General features: G+C 42.4%; 1 protein-coding gene across 1 annotated transcript in view; it reads right to left on the bottom strand.

Annotated features, from left to right (window-relative positions):
• MTMR2 (myotubularin related protein 2) overlaps positions 1-24,029 on the bottom strand; it is a 57,908-nt gene that overhangs the window by 13,263 nt on the left and 20,616 nt on the right. Inside the window, exons 3-7 of the mRNA XM_065729995.1 lie at positions 9,469-9,544; positions 7,068-7,162; positions 6,763-6,873; positions 4,682-4,783; positions 3,772-3,855 (exon numbers count right to left, since the gene is read on the bottom strand). Of these exons, the coding sequence (XP_065586067.1) occupies positions 3,772-3,855; positions 4,682-4,783; positions 6,763-6,873; positions 7,068-7,162; positions 9,469-9,544 (468 nt within the window). The remainder of the gene's footprint in view (positions 1-3,771; positions 3,856-4,681; positions 4,784-6,762; positions 6,874-7,067; positions 7,163-9,468; positions 9,545-24,029) is intronic.

Consider the following 24,029-nt stretch of genomic DNA (forward strand, 5'->3'; position numbering starts at 1 on the left):
AGAAAAGAAATGCTTCCTGAGGTCTAATCTAAATCTTCCCCGGCGCAACTTGTGGCCATTCCCTCTCGTCCTGTCATTACTTATCAGGGAGAAGAGGCCTACCCCCTCCTCACCACAACCCCCCTTCAGGAAGTGGTAGAGTGCAATAAGGTCTCCTCTGAGCCTCCTCTTCTCCAGACTGAACAATCCCAGCTCCCTCAGCCGCTCCTCGTAAGACTTGTGCTCCAGACCCCTCACCAGTTTTGTTGCCCTTCTCTGAACACGCTCCAGGGCCTCAATGTCCTTCTTGTAGTGAGGGGCCCAAAGCTTAGCTCGTGCGGCTGCAGCAGGCACAGCAAGAAGGGTCTTGAGATACCCATCAGCTGCTCCTCTCCCAGAGTGGATTTGGGACAGGAGATATCAAGAAGCTCAGCACTGCAGCTCACACACATACCTGCACCAACACTTGGCTGCCAGAGCCAAGCTGGTCCTTGCTCTGTGTGCTCAGCCCGCACTGTCTTCCCTCAGCACAAGGGAAGCTATGATCCTTTTAGCAGTAGAAACATACCTCACATAAGCAGAATGGCAGTTAAACCGTGGGACATTTAACAATTCAATTATCATTTTCCTCCCCTAAACGTACCTGATGTTCCCCTGTAGGTCTCTGTTCTCATGCTTTACCTTTTCTACTCCAGCTTGAACTAATGCTTGGTACTTCCAGCATCTCTTCTAAGTTATTCATTGCTATGTGCTTTCTCAGAAAGCAGCAACCGCAGCCCTGTACTGTGGCTCTGTGGTACTTAAGACCAGAGCATAGAATTAGACAAGCAAGACTTCTGTAGGGAAACATCACACATTTCCAGCTTCACAACCACTTGTAATATTTTCCAAATCCTCCCCAGCTTGTTAAGGAAAATGAAAGCTTTAAGTTACTCCAAAGGCATCTCAAGGCCTTTTGGTTTCAACTGAGCCTTATTCACTTTGCAATTCTGTTTTATACTTTGCCAGCCCGCGTGTAATAAAAATCAGGGAGCAATTTCAGTTTTAAATTTCATTTGCCACATGTGATTCCATTTACTAACTAAATCCCAAACCTCTCTAAGTTCCTTTTGTTCTCCACAGGTTGTTTATTACTCCCCATAGTTTTACACAATCACAGATTTTTAATAAGTTACATATTTTCATCTTTCCCAAGAACACTAGCAGCAAAATAAACAAAGATATCCAGTAAGCCCCCAGTTGCTACAATCTCTATCATATCAACACACTTTCCTGAATAAATAAATAAATAAGTTATACCACACACAGACCTTGCCATATCTACCAGCGTAGACATAGATCTTACCATGGAGCCGCCTCTGAAAGTTTTTTCTGGATGCCTCGAAGTTGGCTTCTGCTTTTGCTCTGCTCCCCTCCCTCTGTGTTCCTGCTCCCACAGGGAAACGAGTGGCTTTGCCCACCGTGCCCCAAGCTAATGCCTGTTTTGCTGGGTTGCTTTTGCCCTAGGCTAGCTCTTCTGTATTAGTTTTTAAACCAATTCCCAAAGGTCCTGCAGAAAGTGCATATGTCCTCCTTTTCTATTTCTGATCGTAATTCATACAGTCAGAGACAGGTAATCCCATTATCTGATTACACGATGCCAGTTTTGTTTCACTGTTAACGAATCCCTGCTGCCATTTCAGGACATAATCCTGATTTACTGTAGGAGCTGTTATTGCTTTAACAGAACCTGGCTGGATAAAGAAAAAAAAGGCTAAGACATTCACACAGATGAATTGAGCATCCATAGTTATAAATGCCCAAATTAAATAAACAGACTGAAATATCTTAAAGTTTTGGAGGGGACATAAAACTTCATGTTGCAGGGTTTAAATCAATTACAATGAAAGGGATGAAATTCTCCTCCTGGCCAGATTACAACACAGACGCCTGCTGCAGCATGGTTTACCTCTTCAGCAGCTGGTGTTGGTCACTTCTGGAGATAAGCTTTTGGGACAGATAGATTGTATGACCTGGAATGGGAACGATGGTGGTCCAGTACGTGTAAATCTCAGACAGGCCATGGCTGCAAACAAAACTTGCTTGGATTCACTTTCGCAGTTATCCATGGAAGCAAATTGTTGATGGTGTTAGCATCTGGACATCAATTTGGATTCCTGACATAAAAGCAGTCAGGCAAAGCTTTTCTTGTCCACTGAATAATGATGCAAAAGCAAGTCATTACAAAAGCAGCCCACGTTGCAGCAATGTCCCAATCATAACATACCACCACACCATAGTGCTACTCCATCCAACCAGAAACAAAGACTCCAAGACCCCGAGTTTCAACTGCTTTACAGATAAAGGCCAAGAAAAGCTGAAAGTCACCTACATGTAAATCTCTGAATCTTTTCACTGTTTAACTGAGTTCATGGCAAATCTAAGATATTTCAAGTCACAATATAAAAAGTAATATGGACAGAAAACCTACATTCTAACAACAGCACACCAAGATTGAGAAGCTGGGTTAATTTACCTTGAAATTCTTTCCTTCTTTCCAGATATTGTACAAATGTCTTTTGTACCTAATCTTTTTTATCTGAAGCTTAGCTGAATGAATGCTGTGCTTTTCAATGGAGATTAGTTTGACTGCAAATATCTGGTCTAACAAGTCAAAGTCAACCTGATCACATGAGAAGTTGCTTCTTTGGGGTTTTACATTGTAATATCTCACTGCAAAACACACTTCTTTTTTGCAGTGAAGACAGTGCGGGTAAGATACATCTCACTTTCAAACAGCAGCCTAGAAGACAGTGATCTATTTCAGAAGGGAACAAATTACCTCCAGCAGTGAAGCTTGCTCTCCCCATCTGTTAATGACAGGCATAGATAAGCAATTTAGAAGGCGTGCCCAGATTTTAGAAGACTAAATCTAGTAAAATGTATTCTCTCTTTACATTTTGGATGTCAGGAATCAGATGAACAACTATACTGGGACATAGGTCATGTCCTCTTCTGTTTTATGGGAAAGATCCAAATAAAGCTTTAAATTATAAATTTGTAAATTTATACCTCATTTTTTTACCTCATTTTACATGGGAAAATTGACTTTATCCTGGCAGATCTGGAGGAAGCAAAAGTTCACTGCATCCAGGGCAGAGCCATCACCAAACTGCACTGTTTCCATAATTTAAGCATTGTAGGAAAAGAGATTTCAGTGTTAAAAATACAAAATGAAAAAATGTTCCATCTTTTTTTCCCGAGGAAGAAATGCTCAGATTTTTACCCTGGTACTTCTAATCGACAGCCTGCTTTGTGCTCACTGAAACCCTTTGACCAGTCTGTTCAGGACACATTCAAACTGACTGTTCTCCAAACTTTCTACTTGATCCCCCCAAAAATGAAGGCATCCTACACTTAGATTTGTTTCCTCCCAGGTTCTTGTTTGAGATACCTTAGAGAAAGCTGAAAAGAATTAAAACTAATAGAAGCAAGAACAGAGGTGTGAAACTCAACAAGATGCCTAAAACTGCAAAATACCAACATCAGTTCCTTTCCACCAGCACTAGCTGATCACTGAGACAAAGCAAAAGTCAGCTTTCTGCTGCCTAAATAATCTCTCACCAGTGGATGCTATTATTCCTAAAACTGCCATCATCAGTCACTGCACTATGGAGAACAGTGTCCTATTCCAGTCTGCTTGACATTTGTTAGTGGGAACATTCTCTGTCCATGCAACCTGTAATCATATTGCTGCACAGAACCTCACTCCTGAAGAACAGAGAGGATGAGGAAGGGTATGACAGTACTCACTTGTCTTCTGTACTCCCAGATAGGGTCATACACCTTCCATCCATTTTCTGGAAAAACTTCTTTGTATTCAAATGCAAAAAGTGGCTGAAAAAAAAAGAACATCTGCCGTTAAGAGCCCACTCAGTGTCCATCTCCAGGTTGCTTAATATCTAAAATAAGAACTCTTGATGGGTCTTTTCCCCTCCCTCCCCACTGTATTACATTTCTTTTAAGGTTTTGTTAAAAAGATCAACATGCTAACTGGAGCAGGTCATTTCTGCAACAGCATATCTACCTCAGTACCCTAACTTTTCTTGTCTATCACCTAGTACTTCATGGACAAAAGAACTTCATTATAATCATTATAAGAGAGAAAGAAAAGATTACTTGAGCAGGAACATTCTTACATATTAAGAACTAGATCCTTCCAATGTAATCATGATCCTAGGCAACCTTGGTATCCCTGCTTGAACAAGGAGGTTGGACCAAATGGATCCAGAGGTGGTCCCTTCCCATCTAAACCATCCAGTGTTTGTGTGATTCAAGCAGTATTTGAAGCAACAATCACACAGTCATAAAGTGACTGAACAGATGAACTGCATTCCAGGTTTGGAAGCTGTGCATTCACCATTAGCTGCAAACCTTTAGTGAATGTCACTGTGTTTGGAAAATTTTACATCCATTATGAGGATGATCAGAAAGTTATTCTTCATTAACAAAGTAACCTAGCTCAGTGGTAGTAGACTTTTCCTGTTTTCTATACAATTCTGACTGAATTAATTTTCAGACAGATTTAAAACCAGGATTTCATCTTGTTCAACATAAAACACACCATGCGAATATTCTACCAGGTGGGTGAAACTCAACAAAACAGTTGCCACTGCACCTCCTGGTAACAACATGGGAAGAAAACAAAATAAAACATACTTACAAGATTATTTGAAACTGGGAAAGCATATTTCATTAGGTTCTCAAATATGGATCGTCTAGTTCTCCCTTCAGGCTTATGAGCAAATCTCAAGTTTCTAATGTCCTAGGAAAAAGAATAGGGAATCCAACTGTAGCTTTCTAAACCACTTCAACATCTAACAGAACTCCAAAAGCCAGCACTGAAAATAAAGTGACGTCATGATATTCTTTGTAGTACTGCTTTAGTATTGTGCACTGAACAGCGCTGTACAGCAGCTCTGGGTTTGGGCTGATGGCCAGCTGTAGCCTACAACTAAGCCTGCCACAACCACAGGGGAGTAAAGGGAGTGCATGGGCAGTACCTTGCCCCTACATAAAGCTCTCAACCTGCTGAAAGTCTAGGGGTGAGATCTGGCTCAGGGACAACCATCTCTGATTGTCAGGATTTTGTGAGACAGCTCCTACTGTGCTCCCAAGATGAGCTGTGCCAGAAGACAACTGGAAGGGACTGCCTCACAAAGCATCTCCATAGAGTTACTTCATGTAGGGAGCTTAAGCCCAGCTAGCAAAGTACTACTGCAAAGGAACTAATGCCAGCTCCCTTTAAAACCACCAACTCAGAGCGCTCAAAAGGCTGAATGAAACAGAGAACTCCTCCACTTTGCATAGCAGCAGTTTCTACAAAGAGGAGTAACCCAGGACACCCTTTCTGTACTCATCAACAAAATCACATTCAGGAACTAAATAAAGCATCTCTATAGTGCCATGATTTTCCAGTCAAGCCTACAAACTCAAACATTTGTAGTAAACAGTTTAACAGCCACCAGCAGGAAGTGAGCAATCAAGGTCAAGGATGGGAAGATGGTACAGAAAGTCAGAGAATAAGGAAAATGGCAAAAAGACTGTCTAACAAGTCTGAGATAAAGTGACAGGCCTCACACAAAATATCAAAATGCATAAGCTGTATGTGTACTACTCTGCTACCAGCACCAAACTGCTGTGCAGCCCCTGGGCCAAGTGGGCTGCAATATATATGTATGTTGTGTTGTGTCAAGGAATCTATCTTTTAGTCTGTGCCTAGGCTTCCCATCCAGGGAAACAGTATAGTTCTTTCCAGACCACACTGCGTAAGCAAGTTTGCACATAGGTAAAACAGCTGAGAAAAGGATCCAAAGCAAAACAGGGAAGAAATTGGCCTGCCAGCACTGGCACCCCCATGGAAGCCAGGGAGGACTATGAACACAGTCAGCTGAGGGAGCAGCTGGGTGATTTGGTATAGATTATATCAACTGCTTTGTGACTCAGCATGCCCATAGCTTGACAGTCTGCTTAGCTTCCTGGTGCCTCAGAATCACAGCAGTGACCAGCATTGTTTGGGACTCACTTCCATGCATCCACCTGCTCTCAAACAGAAAGCAGCATCCTAAGACCTACCAGGTTCAGAATCTAGCTCCCTGCTAGCAAAGGGGCTGTGCCTTGGTGAACAGAGGAGGTATGGATTTTATGACTAGAGATGTTGCCTTTTTCTACTTTGGGGTCTACAGTTACACACTTGGAGGTGAACTAATCATTTCTACTACAGCGTGCATTTTCAATGACTCCAACAGCTCCTGAGAGACATATTTCAGAAATTTACTAGAGCAAAACGCAAGAATTGCCTCAAAGGGAACTGAAGGTTACTCTCCAGTCCCTCACCACAAAGCAGGTGGACACAAGCTAATGACCTCGAGAGAAACACGAACCCCATTTTTGCTCCTGCAGTGCAATGCACTGAAAGCATCCCATACTGCACAAGTAGTCTTCCTGGGATGTCCTGGAAAGCAATACAAATGTCTTGAGGACTGCACTACTGAGATACAGACTTAGGTTTCTGCTATGAGGAAAAGAAGATATTACCCAGCACAAAGCCTATTAAAAAGGTTTGGATCTCATCTCTAGTGAGTGGAGCTAGACAATCCTGCAAATGACTTTCAAAATCAGACATTTTTGAAGTGTGTGAAATGACACTGACAGGTTTTCCAGAACTTCTTACAGTATTACAGAGAAAATCTTTTAAAATGTATTTTCCCTTTCTCCCATTGTAAAACAGATGTAGAAGTTTACCTTGCATACAATCTCCAGCCCATACGAATTCTCACCACGACTTGAAGCACCTCCTATTTTCTCCACTCTGTTGATAACACCTAAAGATGCATCTAGGACAAAAGGAGGGTCCTGTAGACAGTTGAAATTTGTGAGTTTAAAAAGGGGAGGGGGGAAGATCCCAGCTCCTGTTCCCTTATGCCTATATACCCAAACATACAGCTATGATTCACATACAACTACAGTAAAAGCCATTAACAAACCAAAATATATGTAGGTCCTCAAGACTGAACAGCCCACAGAAGCAGATGGTTACAAAGGCTTACCCGTTCCATGCTTTTAAAGTACAGTCTATAATTGGTAACAGTAAGGGTTCCTCTGATTGCTCCAGTGAAGGGACAGATGTAAGTAACATCTTTAGCTTAAAAAAAAAAAAAAAAAAACAGAAAGAAAAAGAAGAAAAAAGTGAATTTCATGGTTAACTTATGGGAGTAAAATTATTATAGCAAATATACTCAGGGTGTTCTACTCCCCAGACCATGACATGAAAATAAGTTTAATCGGGTGTGCTAGCTTAGAACTGACAAGCAAGTTTCAGTTCTGTTAAGAGTTCGGGCATATATCAAACTAAAAGCAAGTACCATCACCTGGAATCTCACATTTGCACAGAACCCAACTAAAAAGTCAGTATTTGGTGCAAACTATTTACTCTTCCTGAGCAACGTCTCATCAGTAATACCAGTACTGGAGAACACCAGGCATGAGAAGAAACAATTCCTGCCTAAATGCGTAACATTTGAATCTGACAACAATCTGCATAAAAACTGACGGCCAGCAAGCTGTTCTGTGCCACTGAGAGTAAGAGAAGACAGTTCTCCTGCAGATGGCTTTTAGGATGCTTAGGTCTTCCTGCACACCCTTACACAGGGAATCAGCCCTGGGATGCAGTCCCTGCTAATGGCCCTGATTGAAGTCAGCAGAGCTGCAGGGACTTCCAGCAGCCAAAAATCTGTACAGCACCCAATTGCCAGTGATGTTAAACCTCAACCCAGCGATCAAGTTACTCTGCAACAATTCAATTACTTCTGAACTTGAGTGACGGTGACTCAAAACAGTCCCCTCCGTAAAAGGCCTCAAACATTTCTCGCCTGCGCCAGCAAAAGGAAAGAGGTGCTGCTGGTTTTCCACAGCAAACACCTCCTCTAACTGCCCTTCTGTTTTACATCAATTAAAAATGCCAACATTCAAGTTATTCCCCCCTGCCAACACCCATCAGTAACCTGTCACACCTTCTGTCACTGAACAGTGGGCTAGCTGTGCCACAGCAATGCTGGTAGCAATATTCCTTAAACACAGACATCCTTTCAGAAGGAGACCCATGGACTACAGCTGCCAGATCCATGAAATTTGGAAAAGAAAACAAAATCCCCAGCCCATCTTAATAACCTTAAGCCTACAAACCCTAAGGGATTCATTTTGCAAGGGCTGCAAGAAGGCAGTAAGAAAGCTCACCTCCCATCCTGGTGACAGCCACCATGCACACCAGCGCGAGGCTGCTGAAGTGTCACAGGGACCCAAATTTCTTTCACCATGTGTTTCAGGAGGGAGGGAGGGACACTGCCTTACTCTAGGACACTTGTCTTGTCCTCACGTCAGCTCTGCTTCTACAAAGTCACTGCTGACTGACTAGATTCAAATACTGAGAGGGAATCTTTAAAAATCAACAGCAGGCAGGCAGCCAGAACCAGCTCTGGTTGCCTTCAGACTCTAAGCTAGAAAGTTTCTGGGGAAAGAGAAAAGGAATGACAAATCTGGAGCAAAGTAAGGAGCAGTGAATTTTTGGTTTAAAATATAAATGCTAGCAACCTTATTATTCATTTATTTAAAATGAAATGCCTCAGCTGTAAGGGCTATTAAACACAAAATGCTTCAGCTCTAATTAAACCAATGTTTGTTTCACTACTGATGATTATTAATCGCTTCTTTCCAAACAGTAGATTGACAGGAGCTTAAAAGCAGACTCATGAAACACATAATAAGAGTGAAAGCACCCTGTCTGGTTGTTCCACTGCAGCTCTCATTACTGAAAATGCAGTTTCTAAATGTTCTAAACAAATATAAATAAAATCTACTAGTAAGAGAAGTGTGCACATACATCTGAAAAAGAACAGTAATTCCCAGTAAAGGGAAAAGGTGCTAGAAACATGTTTTCCAGGTGAAGAATCTTAGGCATAATCTCAGACACTAGTCTTGCCAACTTATAAGCCACAGCACCTTCCACATTTACATTAGCTTGGTTTCCTAAGGAATCGACTCTACATAACTACATTGCACTTGTACATACGTATTTATAATGTCCAGTTGTTTGACATTAATCCTGACAGGGCATTAATTCCTCCACTGTTTGTGCAAATATGAATGCTGCGTAAGAACAAGCTTGTACTAGAGCTGATACCAATGGAAAGTCTAACATGCTGTCTCACCCAGCACTCTGAAAGCCACCTTGGCTTACAGACTCACGTGGCTCACTGTGTTATTTGCCAACAGATAAAACACTGTTAATGCTGATCTCTGGGAAACCTTCAAAATACAGTCTTGCTAAAACAACTTGCATGGGTCTCAAAACATTGGGCATTTGCTATTGTTGGTCAACGACCACCGAAGTATTTTGCCCCATGGAAATTCTATATGGACAAGCGAACAGTAAGAAATATACTTTTCACTTACCCATATCTTTAATGGTTTCTCCTGGCAGCAAAGGTGGCTCTTCCATTTCTGCCAACTTATTAGTCTCCCGTAGGACCTACAAGAAAGCAGTAAAAAATAAATGGATAACATTTCCATAATTTGAGAAGTTTACCCCTATCTCCAACAAGTCAGCAACATCAATAACTGTCATTAGCCAGGGTCTGTGGTGATAGAACAGGAGGAAATGGCATCAAGCTCAAAGAGAGTAGATTTAGGTTAGATAAAAAGTCTTCTTCAGTGAGGGTGGTGAGACACTGGCACAGGTTGCCAGAGAGGTGGTGGATGCCCCATCCGTTGAGATTTTCAAGGAAAGGCTGAACCAGGCCCTGGGCAATCTGATCTAGCTGTAGACACCCCTGTTCAATGCAGGGGAGCTGGACTAGATGACCTTTAAAGGTCCCTTCCAGCTCTAAGGATTGTATGATTTTAACCTGAAGACTAAACTTCCTTTCTATGGCAATAGTAGACAAGAAGAGCACGTGTAAACAACCAAGACTAAGACTTAGTCTACATGGCCAAATGCAGATGGATCTGAATCATAATGCCCATGCCCTGAACTGGCCAAATAACCACAATCAGTAGTATCTGATTGCTCCATCTAATAGCACAGAGAAGAACAGGTAAGTTGGTCCAGATTGTGCCTCATGCTGTAACAACCACAAGACACTGGGTTTAAAGTTGGCATGCATCCTTCTTAGTGGAGATATGCAGAGAGTGCTTATGTCTGCTCACAAAAATGTGCAGACTTGGCCAAAACGCTTTCTTTATCTAAATGTGAGGAAGGAAAAAGAATTGGCTTAATTTAATATCAGGAAATCCCTGCAAAGAAAATTGAAAGATGTGGCCTAAAGTGGCACTTACAGCTTGACACATGTGTGGTCAACTTTTATGTAGGATCAAGCCAGAGGGAGAACCTCAGGGATGAAAAATTCTCTCAACTACACAGAGAAATGAAAACAAAAACTGAAGAAATCCCATGCCACAATAAAAGCACGTTCCAACATTTTCACAAAGCAGATTGATGTATAGATGAAAAGATTTCTAAGATCAAAGCCTCCTTGAGAACAAGATGTACATTTTAAAAAGTACATTCAAATGAATAAAAATTACAATAATAAAAAAGAAAAAACCAAGTGTGGTCCTAACTTCCTAATAGAACCTCTCAACTGGAGAAATAAAGGAATGTGTAAATCTGGGGCAGCTCTCACCTGAGAAGCAGCCAGCACAGCTGGACTGATGTGCATGGGTTGGATGAAGGGAGGTTAGCCCTGACAGTGATGAACTTGCAAGAGAGCTTCTCCCCCACTTCAGCAATACCACTAAAAGCAATGCTTTACCGGTATAACTAGTGGAAGCCTATTCTGGGGACCTCTTTCAGCACAGCTGTGCTGGCCAAAGATCACACACCCCATCAAAACCCTGACTGACGGCCTCCCCAGCAAAAGCCTGTGATGTAGACCCAGTCTCAACTCCTCTGTGTCAATTTTTGCACTTGAAAAACAGCCTTGAAATTAGCAGGATAACATCTGGATTACACCAAATTAGATGGAGGCTTCTAGCTAATTAGTCCTTAAGTGGTGGTCGTCTTTGCTGCCTTTCATCTTGGAAGGACATAAGTGAAAAATACACTCTGTGCTAAGGACAGGATACACAACTTCTTCTGCAAGGTCTGTGTCCAAACGGGCAGCAGCTGCTCTTGGCTCACTGGGGCCAGCAGCTGGACTCACTGCTCTCCTGCAGATGTCGGCAGGAGCACATCCAGCAGTAAACATTTGGAGGACCGTGTTATATCTTAAGCCAAAATAAATATGAGGTAAGGCATACAGAAAGCAATCAGCAGGACAAAGAGCTGCTGTAGTTATTAGGTAGGCAGTGCTCAGGTGGGCTTCAAACATCACACTGAAAGTGGGAGACAGAAGGATGAAGAGACAAGCAGGAGGCAAGAAGACTAAGATCTCCATGTCCACACCATTCTGTTAAAGTTGATTAAAGTTGAAAGCTGTTTTTGGTTTAATGTAATAAAATCCAGCTGCTCACTCACACTCTTTGAAATGTGGAGTCCCCAGGGTCAGAAGTAGGGGTTAGTGATCCAAATCTGATTTCAGTTCAACATAGGGCAGTGGACAGATAACCTCCTGCAAGCAGAACACTTAAAGGAAATAAAAATGAATGGCAGAAGCCATTGATCTGCTCTTTTGGTGTTGGGTTTTTTTTTTGTTTTTTTTTTTTGTATAATTAAGGATTAAATTATTATTTTTTACCATCCTCCAGCTGACTTCAGCCATGTGACCCTAACTTGGGTAACCCAGAGCAAACTGCCTTCCTGATGAGCGTGAAGACAGTGCATACACATCACCTATGAATAACACTACCCTTCCCAAGAGGCTGTGGCAGACAGGGTCAGACAGCCCAGCCCAAATGCTTCTCTGTGTGCTGGTCTTTATGGCATCTGCCTAGCTCTAGACCTTGACTGAGCCTCCTAGATGGAACGTGAAGCCTTGACACTCATCCTGGCAGAAACCTAGAAATAAACAGTAAGCATTTTGCTGAAATCCACCTCCATCAATGTCACCTTAAAATTGATTTGTGGAAATGCAATCTGCGTGTAGCTGACAATGCAAGCAGCGGGCACAGAAAGAGACATCTGGGGCAGTGCTAAAGGTCATGATGTTACAGGAGGGAAGAAAAGGGAGTGGATAAGGAAAGAGAAGTTTTGGAAACAGATCTAGGCGACAGACTGGGAGGGGACAACAAAGTGGTCATGTGCAGCCCTGAGAGGACACTAGCTTTCTAGAAGAACCTTCTGCCCTTTATATGACTAAGAAGATGATGTGAAAGCCTCCACATCTTTACTTCCTACTCCCTACAGTGGTTCATCAAACTGTCAGAAAAATCTTTTTACGTACTTAAGCCTATTTTCAAGACTCTAAAAATAAGACTTTTGGACCCTAAAGAAAACATAAATTTAACCTTCTGCACATCCTTGCAAAACAGAATTAAGGGCCACAGTGAGACAATGAAGCAGACAGGGGAGTTCAGAGATACAGCTGCAGCAGCCCAGCTGCAGAAGAGCAAAAGGTCCATGGCCAGAGGCAGGCTGGTTACCAGTGCACTAATGCAACTGAGGCATTTAGAACGTGTCACCTCTTTGAGACTCAAATTTTTAAAGCTGTCAGGGTAACAAAAGCAATGAATGCTTTGAGATCTACAAGAAAGACTGCAGGCAGAGCTGGACAGAATCAGTGTTACTTAGGAACAGGCATAATGTCCTGAAGCCATATGCTGACTGTATCTGTCACAACGTACTGTAGGGAAGCTGCATTAGTAGGGGGACTAGATCTCCAGAAGCCCCTTCCAACCATTATGACTCTGTAAGAAATAAATACAAGCACCAAAAACCTGTAGACTAGTTTGCATTGCCTCTGAGCTTAACAATCTCCTATGTATCTTTTCCACAAAAATATTGTGTTTGGTGACTGTCTTGGAGAAGGAAGAGCTTAATTACCTACCAGAAAAACCTTTACTTTTGTCTTTTACCAAGTAGCATACTCTACCCATCACACCCATCAGCAGCTCTCCTGGATAGCAAGCACACTCCTCAGCACCTATGCTAGTCCTGCCACAGCTCAGATAGGGTGTGAGGACTTCATGTCACCACCTACCTGTGTTCTCCTCTCAAGCAGAGACTTGGCAGAACAAACCCACACCTGCTACGTTTAACAACTGCTTCTCGAACTCCAGGATCCCATCTGGTGTTAGCTCATCCCTCTTACCCATAGCTGAAGGTGTAGAGTACCTTTACACCCTTCCTACTTACAGTGCAGATCTCTGCAACAAAGTGATCCTCTCTTTTGCTGACATGGACAGGGTCAGGGGAAGAGCTTGAGATCACGCTAAAGAGCTCACTGCCTCATCACTCATCTCTCTGTACTGAGATTCACTTCTGCCAAGCCTCCCCAGCGGTGTGTTTGCACTGCCTCCAAACACAGCAGCCAGCGTGCTGCTCCAAAAAAATCCCTCTCCTGATTCATGTTCCTGCACGACTCACGCACGCAGCTGATCAGCCAGCACGGGCGATACCGAGTTAATCTTGCACTATAAATCCAACCACAGGGTCTCAAAAGTCTGAGCATCACTGGACACTGTTCCAGGACGTGATACCTGAGAACATGTTCCTAACTCTGCATTCAGTGTTTTCTTTTGCCCGTGAACAAAACAACTGATACATTTTCCTCTTGCACTTCCTGCAGGCTTCTACCTAGCAGCTGAGCTGCACAGCCAGGATGACAACAGACATCCTGCTCTGGCTGAGGTTGAGCCAGGAATATCTCCTCCCAGCAAACCTGCCAGCATCGTGGCTCATGTAATCGCTCCCATGCCTAGCTCAGTCAAGATGCTTGGGTTAGCCTAATGGCTTTTTCCATGTATGTTTTTCTATAACCAGGGCTGTTTTGACAGGACTGGCTTGGGGTGTGGCCACACAAGCAACCATTAAGGCCTAATGTCAGGGTGGAGGATGTAGAGCAGCTAGGCCTTGTAAGGGCCTCAAGCAGCCTGACCTCACGGAAGGTGCCCCTGTCCACGGCATGGGGCTGGGCAAGATGATCTTTAAAGTAACTTCCAACCCAAACCATCGTAAGATTCAGCACCTTTAGTCCTGGACACAACACCTGCAGCTTCCAGGTAGCACACTAAGAGTCTCAGGACCCAGAAATATGCTAAGAGAGCACCTGAGGCCCCTCCCACCCATTTTCTATTTATTCCCTTCTACTTTCTCCTGAGTGCCTGAGCCCTGAAATCCAAATGAAGACACAAAACAAGGTTTTTGGCTTTATGTAATGTCAGAGGAGACTACAGGTTTGTGTCACCAAATGGCTGTTTTGCTCCAATTCTGCACTGATTCTTCTATTCTGAAACAACCAGAATTAACAGAAATAATCTGTTCTAGACAAAATTTAAACAATACACTTTTTATGATTTTTTTCCCCCCAAGCTAATTTCTCCTTGGTAACCTCCTACACACTCCAAATGATTTTGCACATTTTGAACAGATTTGTGATGTACAAAGCCACAGTGCTGGTGCGAGACATGCTGACACTGTGACCACCTTGCTCCTGCGTTACTGTTTTCCCCAACCAAGTCTGCTCTGCCTATTCAAAAGCCAAGCTCAGAGCTGCTTCTGTTCCAGAAACACGCAGTTCTGTTCTGTTTCCTACAACAGGAAACGGGTCTCTTAACTGATCCCTTGACATAAACATATACAACCTGTGCATAGAGACAAACATTACACACACACAAAAAAAAATGCCTTTGCATCTGCAGCCCTTGAACTCACAAGTTTGGCATGTCTGTCTTGTGACTGTGCACTGGTCAGCAGCAACAGGCAGGAAATAACCAGAGGGGACATGAATTTATGTATGAGCAAAGAATACACACAATGAAGTAGCAGATTCTAAGAGTAAGTACCTTTCCAATTATGGGTAAACATTGTGGATTAGAAACTTAAAAGCCAAGTGAAAAGTTTTCTCTCCTACAGAAGACATTGTCTGATACTTCAAATTTTAATGGACTACCTCAGCTTTTATTTTGCTTATGTTGTTTTCCAAGAGCATTTCTTCCTAGAACTGGCACGTGACTAAGTGCCCTCCTGAATCAGCAGCCTTGCTAGCCATCCTTGTAGAGTGGCCAGCAAACTGCAGGAATATCTATTTCATCTAAACCCAGAGATCTGCATCTGAGTTAGTCACTACAGGCACCCTGTACAGCCAGTAGAAAGACGACAACCTAGGAAGTTAACTTTAGGACAAGTGCCTTTCTTTCCAGTAATGGCAGAGCACAAGGGTAAATAAATCTGACGCAGACATCTGCATCTGGTAGGGAAAACCTAACTCTGGTGTCTCTCTGTGGCAAGTGTAGCAGTGCCCAGCCTGGATATCCCTGTATGACAGAGCAGTCAAAGTAGTTTCTTGAGAAGTCCAAACTTATGTGTGCAGAGAGGCAGCAAGAGTTGAGCCCACTCAGATCCCAAACTGCATGAACATCAGTAAAACTGGCACGACCTCAAAACTCATAGCACACAGCTTATTAGTTGAGTTACCAGAAACAGCTGTTGGATTAGAGCTGGCTCCTTTCTCACAGAATCATAGGTGTTGGAAGGGACCTCAAGAGATCATCGAGTCCAACCCCCTGCCAAAGCAGTTCCCTACACCAGGTCACACAGGTAGGCGTCCAGGCGGGTCCTGAATATCTCCAGAGAAGGAGACTCCACAACCCCCCTGTGCAGCTGTGCCAGTGCTCCGTCACCCTCACCATAAAGAAGTTCTTGTGCACATTCGTGCGGAACCTCCTGTGCTGCAGTTTCTGTCCGTTCCCCCTTGTCCTGTCTCCACACACTGCTGAAAAGTGTCTGGCCTCGCCACTTTGTCCCCCACACCTCAGATATTTATAAACCTGGATCAGGTCCCCTCTCAGTCTTCTTTTCTCAAGGCTAAAGAGACCCAGTTCACTTAGCCTTTCTTCATAGGGGAGATCCTCCAGGCCCTTCACCATCTTTGTGGCCCTGCGCTGGACTCTTTCCAAGAGATCCCTGTCTTTTTTATACTGGGGAGCCCAGAACTGGACACAGTACTCCAGATGAGGCCGCACCAGGGCAGAGTAGAGAGGGAGGATCACCTCCCTTGACCTGCTGGCCACGCTCTTTTTAATGCATCCAAAATGCCATTGGCCCTCTTGGCCACAAGAGCACACTGCTGGCTCATGGTCAACCTGTCGTCCACCAGGACACCCAGGTCCCTCTCTACAGAGCTCCTCTCCAGCAGCTCATCCCCCAGCCTGTACTGGTACATGCAATTATTCCTCCCTAGGTGCAAGACTCTACGCTTGCCTTTGTTAAATTTCATCCAGTTATGCCTCATGAGAACCTCATGTCTCAGAGAACCACACAAGGGAAGTCAGCCTTTCTGCAAAGGTTCAGCCATAGGATTATTTTTGCATACTTTATTATTATCTTCTTTTTTTCCAAAATCTCCTTTGAAAATCAAAGCAGTACAAAGTAGTAAATCAAAGAAACCTTTTCCTTTTAAGTGTCATTTGGCTGCCTTAGACCATGCTCATCTACCACTCCCAGTAAACGGCCATCCCCCATCATCTCCCATCCCTTTCTTCTTCTATGGCTGTTGCCATGCACGTCAATCAACAGTGCCACCATGGTACATGAATGAGGGTATATCATTACCCTAACAATAGCATGAAAACCTCTGAAATAACATAGATACAAATACTCCCTCCAGTCACCTCAGAAAGTACCCAGAGGCCTAATTCTGTCTAGCTGATGCTACCAAAAGTTGCAGAACTTACACAAATATGCACAAAATCAAGACTCATATGCTTATCTTGGATAGTTTTTCACTGGTGCGTTGATTTCCACTATAAGCAAATCATTTCTTACAACATAGGAGGGGCAAATTTTGAGGGCACTTTTTTTTTTTCTATCATCTTGCTGCCAAAATGCTTCTGTCCTTCTGTCATCCTAATTTTCAATTAGGAGAGCAGCAAAACAGTAGCTGTGCTTACATGATAAATCCTCCTCTAGACTGCAAATATTGTACTTTGGAGAGATTTTCAGCTGTCATTTAAGGCTATTTTAAGTGTACTTTGAAAAGATTTATGTGCTACACATCCTACTGGAAATGTAATAGAACATAAATTGAGCAAGTAAATGGACTCTGTTGATTATTTTTGAATCAGTAGGAATACCACGCAGAAAGAACAACAATATCTCTGCATAACTGAGGCACAGGGACTTTGCTGAGGGTTATGACCAGATGCACTGGAAAATTAAGACATTCAGAACAGCAAGACATTATTTGCAGGGAAATGCTTTGCATCTTATTCTTTTGGAACATCAGAAGTTGAAAAAGGGAAAAAAGACCCTCTGGCTCATAGAGCATCCCAGAAGAGAACACAGAGAATCAAACATACTGTTAAAGACTACATCAAACTTACTCAGCTGCTAAGAGAGCAAACAAGTAAAGAAGGCTTCCTAGGTTGTTTAAAAAAAAACAACACAAGACGAATTTAAGTTATCAACAGATGTTCTGTCAGCAGACTAATACACTACTCTAGAAGACAATAATCACATATAACACATGCTACAACTGAATTTTCAGTTGTGTGTTCCTACTCCAAAAACACAGATTGCAAATTGTGATCCAGACCTACCGTGTATGTTTTCAGAAAGCATAAAAAGGCTTGAGAAATCCACTTGCTTACTTCCCACTGCCTTAGAATAATCTTTAAACAGAAACTGAAGACTAGTGTAATTAAAATAATAGTAATAATACAGTCAGCAGGGTAAGAGAGGAACTCCCCTGGAGAGGGAGCAGTCACTCTGCAAAATTTTCCTGGGGTTTTCTGCTTTGTTTCCTCCACAATGAACCTCTCCATTCAGACTCAAGCTTCTAGTGATGAAGAAGTCTCTTTGGGTTGGTGAATCTCGTGGGCCCTTGCCTTCTAAGGCAAAGCTTAGAAGCTCAAAGGAACACATTGTTGAGGGCCACTCATTTGACTGCGGCTGGCTTGTCTCTTCAAGTTTGTATGGCTTGGTGCCTCGAGACAATTCTCTTATTGGGCTCCAGCAGTAACTCATCATTGACTCAACACAGCAACAGTCCCTGGCACAGAAGGTTGCTGATATTATCTATTCAGGCAAGTTCAACATTTTTTAATGCAGAACCTTCCTCACTGCCAAGGGTTCTTGAAAGACAACAGTTCTGTTCTCCACTGACTGCTCAAAAACTTTGGAAAACACATTAGCCTTACTCCCTTCTCTTTTTGGTTTTTACTGTATCTTGTTCAGCACACAGCTGATAAGGGAAAACAGATTACATTTTTTCAAGGAAAACCTTACACCAATTCAGTGAAATTCATAGCATCAGTCTGCAGAAATAACAGAAAGAGACTGACAACCAAGAGTTATACATTCTGCCAACCAAAATAAGTTACAGAAAAAAGTGTCTCCGTTACCAAGAATTTTAATTAGGAAATTACTGTTATGTTAGATAAGGAATTGAGGTACAAATGATTATATATTTACAGTCAATAAACAAGCACACTGAGGAGAGGGATGATATTTCCTTCAGTGCAAAAACATACACAGAAAAATCAAATCTTGGCAGGCACTACATGAAGTCACATATCTGACTGCTCCTTTTAAATACCGTGCTTGTTCATTCCTGTCAGATTCCTGCTTCAGACTACAAAACTATAAGAATATAAATAACTCTTACCCTGTTTTAATCAGCGAAAGGAGAGTTCTTGCACTTTGTAGCTAGGAGAAATATGGCAGTTAGTTAGGAAGAGCTGAAAATGTTACTGAGTAACATCTGAAGGCCATTTGCTTTTTCTTCTTAGTTTTCCATTCCTAATAGAAGGCAATAATAAATACTTCCAGAGATTTCCTTCACTGCACAGTACTTCACATTCAAACATTCAGGTACCTCTATAAAACAAAATTAGCAGTGATTGCTGTCTTTACTCTCTTTTAACTAGAAGAGCACTTAGGGAGTATTATTTCTGTGTAAAGGAGACAGAAAACTGACAGCATCTGGCTTTTCTTCCCCGTCTCATTTGCATGAAATCAATATTTTGCAACCCAGAGCTTGGCTACTCTGTGCTTCTGCATCCTTGACAGGGGGAGGTACAGAAAAGGCCTTACTATGGAGAGGTGGGGAGGGACAAGACTTTCCAGATTAAAAAGAAAAACAATTGCAATTCTCATAAAATATGTAGTATTTACAGTCCTAGAAACTGGAGTCCTGGAAAAACAAGTTAATGGCAGGGGCCGAATTCTAGCCACGCACTGTGCTGTCCTGAAATGACCATGGTTATGGACAAGAGCATTATTCATGCTCCAGAACCTTTGTGCCTTTGTTCATCCACAGCTTAATTCTCCAGCAAAGAAAGGAAACCCATTTCCCACAGACACACACACGCAATTAGTATAGCTAAAAATCAGAATTTCAACACAAAGTTATTGTCCGTGAGATTTTCCTACTTCTCAAACATTTGAAGTCTGTCTGCTTGATGCCTTTGACAGCCATTCTTGAATTTGTCCCTGAGCTCAGCCATGCATGCAAAGGGACCTGCAGGAACACTACATTCACAAACAATACGGTTTCTTTCTGCCCATGAAGCTTCCACTCCTGCACACCCACAGCAATGCAAGGTGTGCTCCAAGTGAGAATATAACAGAGTCCAAAGTGGTGACAAGGGGAAACACATATGGTCAGATCCTCCCAGATTGACAGTAAAAAGACGTACTGTTTATTTAATTTCACTGCTGTTTGCATCTAGCCAAGTCTTTTGTGACCACAGGTCAATTATCTTCACCATCTGGTGGCTTAGGCAACATGGTCTGTAATTTAATATAGTCACAGTCCAGTGCACTGGGAGGAACAGCTTACATCACAAGAGACATCTTTGCACTTCCTATGAGCTAGTCTTCTTACGGGCAGTCCCATGCGAAGAGTCAAGGGCCAGTCGGAAACAGGAGAGCTTATCCCCACACATCTGCTCAGTGAGGGATGGAATTGAGTGGCAGGGCTTTGGACAACCCTGAAGGTGCTTAGGCATAGGTTTTTCCATGATTTAGTGCTTCAAAGCTAGCATCATTCACTAAGCAAAAAGTCCCTTAAAAGCAAAAGTAAAAACACAGCTTACACGAATGCTTAAAGCTTAAGAAGTTATGCCTTTCTCTAAACCCAGCTCTTACTGAACATGTGTTACACATAACCAAAGCCTGACACTTCCTGCATTGGCAGGGAGATAGCAATGGAAAAGCTCACTGAGACTAGTTTTAGTGATTTACAGCAAAGAACGGGGGAAAAAAGATCACATCTTTCTTCAATATGTTTTTCTACTAACGTGCATGCTCTACATAAAGCCAGTCTAAGCCACTTTGCACTAAAGCTAGAATAAAGTAACACAAAGGTGGTGAAGTCAGTAACTGGCATTTTGGTTAATCTTGCCCAACACAGCCCAAGAGAAAGGATTTATTTGAATTTTAAAGGTTTACATCACAAGTTATCCTGAAATGACTTCATAATCAGAGGAGAAACAGACAATTTTCAAATGAGACAAAACTACACCTTTACTGGAGCAAAGCTAAACTCTCTTTGCAACATCCTACAGCGAGAGCTTCTATAGCTTAGCTGCATTACATTCTCACCTAGTGAGGACATTTCCTTAAAGCCAAGATAAATCATGTTGCAAACAGTGTCTGTCTTTCCATTGACTACAAAGGAATTGTGGTTGACTAGCTTGAATGCAGACTAGCTCAAAATAATTTAATTCTGGAAACCTACCGAAGACAGCAAGGGCATCTATTTACTATCTTGGAAGGAGAAAACTACTTCATGTATCTTCTGTCATGCCTCAGTTATGCATCTCAAAAAACAAACCACAAAGGCTTGCCTAAGTCTTCAGCAGAGCACGCAATGGATGACAAATGAACGTTATGCAAGCAATTGTGTGCTCCTTTCCTTTCCTAACCTTTGAGTCCTGTGCAGGTCACAATAATGTTCTTGCATTGTATCTATAAATCCATTGCAAAATCACTGATTCCTCTTACACTAAAGGAGAAAATTGTTAATGTGGATGGAGCAAAAAAAAAAATCACAGAGATGGGGACGTGCTTATACAACACTTAGCAGGATCTCAGAGGAAGATGGGGAACTGTGAATCTCAATGTCACCCTCGAAGAGGAGAACAGCTTAGTGGTACCAAACAGCGATGACAGCAACAAAGATCCAAACTACCTTTTCTGAAGGCTGCACAACTAAGCAGGTGACACAATGGTCTTGCCATGCTGGAGGCTTGCTAACAGATTTTCCTCTGTCTGCAGAACAGACTATAAGCAACAAAAAACATTATGAATTTCTAAATTGTGGTTCGGGCTGTTAGTGTATAACATTCAAAACTAAACACAATCAACATTTAACTTTCAGGCAAAGGCATTGTTCTTAAGGGAAGTGTGACAGCAGACTCAGCTGGCTGCATGCATTTCTTCCCATCTAGGGATGGAAGGGATCCAACCCTTTCATGAGAGCTACTCCAAAGCTTTGAATATGGTAAACTTCAGGCATTATCCTATAAATCAACAGCCAACTCAAAATGAAAGCCCCAAATGATAAAAGCTGGAGTGTTAGCAACAAAGCTTAAGAAAACTACTGTAAACTACATAGGCTTATCTGCCAATAGGCATAGGAGAAAACAAGATCTATAGGACTTGTGAGTAAGAATCTTACTGTACTTTAATAATCATCACACTCCCAGATCTGTAAGAAATACACATACTTTTGGCAATGTTGGCTCTAAGGTGTTTTTTAAATCTCATTCCAATTTACAGAGTATCTATGAATTTCCAGCTCATTTTCACTTCCAGTTACTACTAACTCAGTTGTGTTCTTGCCTGATCTATAACTTATGTTAAAGCACATAGCAGTGCATTCGCTAAAAATAATAATAATAATAATAATAATAATCCATGAAAAAGTGCATTCCCCAGATCAATTCTAAACAGCTTCAGACTCGAGATCAGACAGGGATGGAGCAGTAGGGGAGCAGAAACTAATAGTGGTTAGGGACACTTGGTGGGTGAAGGGTGGCATTCTTTCAGTTTATATTTTTTGTATAGCCAACTGAAGCCGCCAACATTTATTTATAGATAGTTTATGAAGTGAAAATTCCCTAAATTGTAATGGAAAGACTATTTAATCTGAGCTCCAGATACTGAAATGCTCAATATACATTTGAAAAAAAAACAACAAAACCAACAAAACTTCATAAAAGTTATTATGAAATACTTTGGAGAAAGATTTAGGAAAAATACTGCACATGCATTTAGTAGGAATCCCCAGTGGTTGTCTCATTTACCTCATTACACACATGCACGCACACACACTGAGCGTTAATTGCACTCCAAAAGAAATCTGCAGGCACAGACTGCAAGAAATGATATGGGTCCTTCCCCTCATTCCCTCCCCCTGATGGACGCCTACTTTTCTTCTAAAAATTCCCCACAGAAGAAGAGAGTGCTAATTGTAGCTATCACAAAGTGTTTTTCCATCACCACAGAAATTTAATTCGTAAATTTGAGTCGATGCACACGCAGAGGCAGAGACCAAGTTGAGGTAGGAGTGGTGACGGATCCACGCAGCAATTCATTCTAGAGGGGAAAATTTAAATACCCATCAGGAGCATAATCCCACAATTGGCAGATCCACTGCAAAATCTTGAAATGCTTATTTGCAGTCTCTTAAAGCTAACTGATGCAAGTCCTTCCTATGAGAATACGGTGTAGTCAGGCACTTGTCTCACATACTGCAGAGCTACTACAGAACACGTTGCCGTATCAGTTAATGGTACAGCATGATCTGCAACATCAGAAGGGTGAAAGAAAACTGTAAGAGAAATCAGGATCTTTAAAAACCTCTCAGTGAGATGGCTTTAAAAAAGATGCAGAACTGCCTCAGAACAGCGATGCTAATTGAGAGGAAACTGGATGAAGAGCGATGAGCCCAGAGAGAGCGTGCTCATTTTCTGTGACAGCTGAAAGACACTGGCTTCAGCTGATCACCACAAAATACATCTCCTATTCTCAGCTCTTCTCACTGAGAAGCAGACGCCAGGCTCTAGGAATAAGCCCAGCACAGACACACAAGCACTGACATTAATCTCAGGCTGTGGTACTGTGCTCACTCTGGCAATACCAATACAAGAGGCCGCCCACTGGAAGGGGACAGATCCATCTTCTTCTCCAGCACCAACCACTCTGAACCACAAGGAGATAAACAGTTACTGCTCGAATTCCCGTAGGAGTGAGAAAGGCAGCCTGTGCTAATGGAAATGGCACTTTTCTCACTATACTCTCCTACATGGGAATCAATGCACTGCAGGCCTTCATAGCATCGACAGGCAGCCACTGAGGTGTAAATGCAAGATCCAGCTTCGTGCTTCCATCAGACTGCACTGCAGCCACTCACAGTACCTCGGCAACAGCAAGCTGTAGGGGGAGCACAGTGGGCGCTGCTGATGCAGCACAGCAGTGCTGATGCAGGTTAACAGGAGGAAGCGTTTTGCCAGCAGAGGCATGTGCTCACTCTTGGCTGTAAGTACCTTTATTCTAGAAAAATAACTCTGCTTTCACCACCTCTCCTTAAATGCTATTCTAAAATGAAAGGGGAACAGTACTTCTTCCAACCACAGCAGAAATTTAGGTTCCTTATGAATTTTTACTTAAAAAAAAAAAAAACAAAAAAAACGGGCAAGCTGTGAAGAAGAAACCATCCTGCAAATAATGGGATAGTAAGGAAGACACGCTTCTAATGACCTCCAGCAAACATTACCCTTCAATTTTCTGACTGAAAAACATGTTGTGCTGCTAAGTGAACGTTCCTCTGCAAACATCATTTTCATTTGCTAGTGATTGAGGGGCCTGTTGGATGGGGAATCTGACAAACCTAAGGTATGAGAAATCCCTG

The sequence above is a fragment of the Cyrtonyx montezumae genome, unplaced genomic scaffold (genome assembly GCF_038088225.1).
Source record: "Cyrtonyx montezumae isolate F1298 unplaced genomic scaffold, pur_monq_1.0 scaffold_12, whole genome shotgun sequence".
In the NCBI taxonomy this organism is placed as follows: domain Eukaryota; kingdom Metazoa; phylum Chordata; class Aves; order Galliformes; family Odontophoridae; genus Cyrtonyx; species Cyrtonyx montezumae.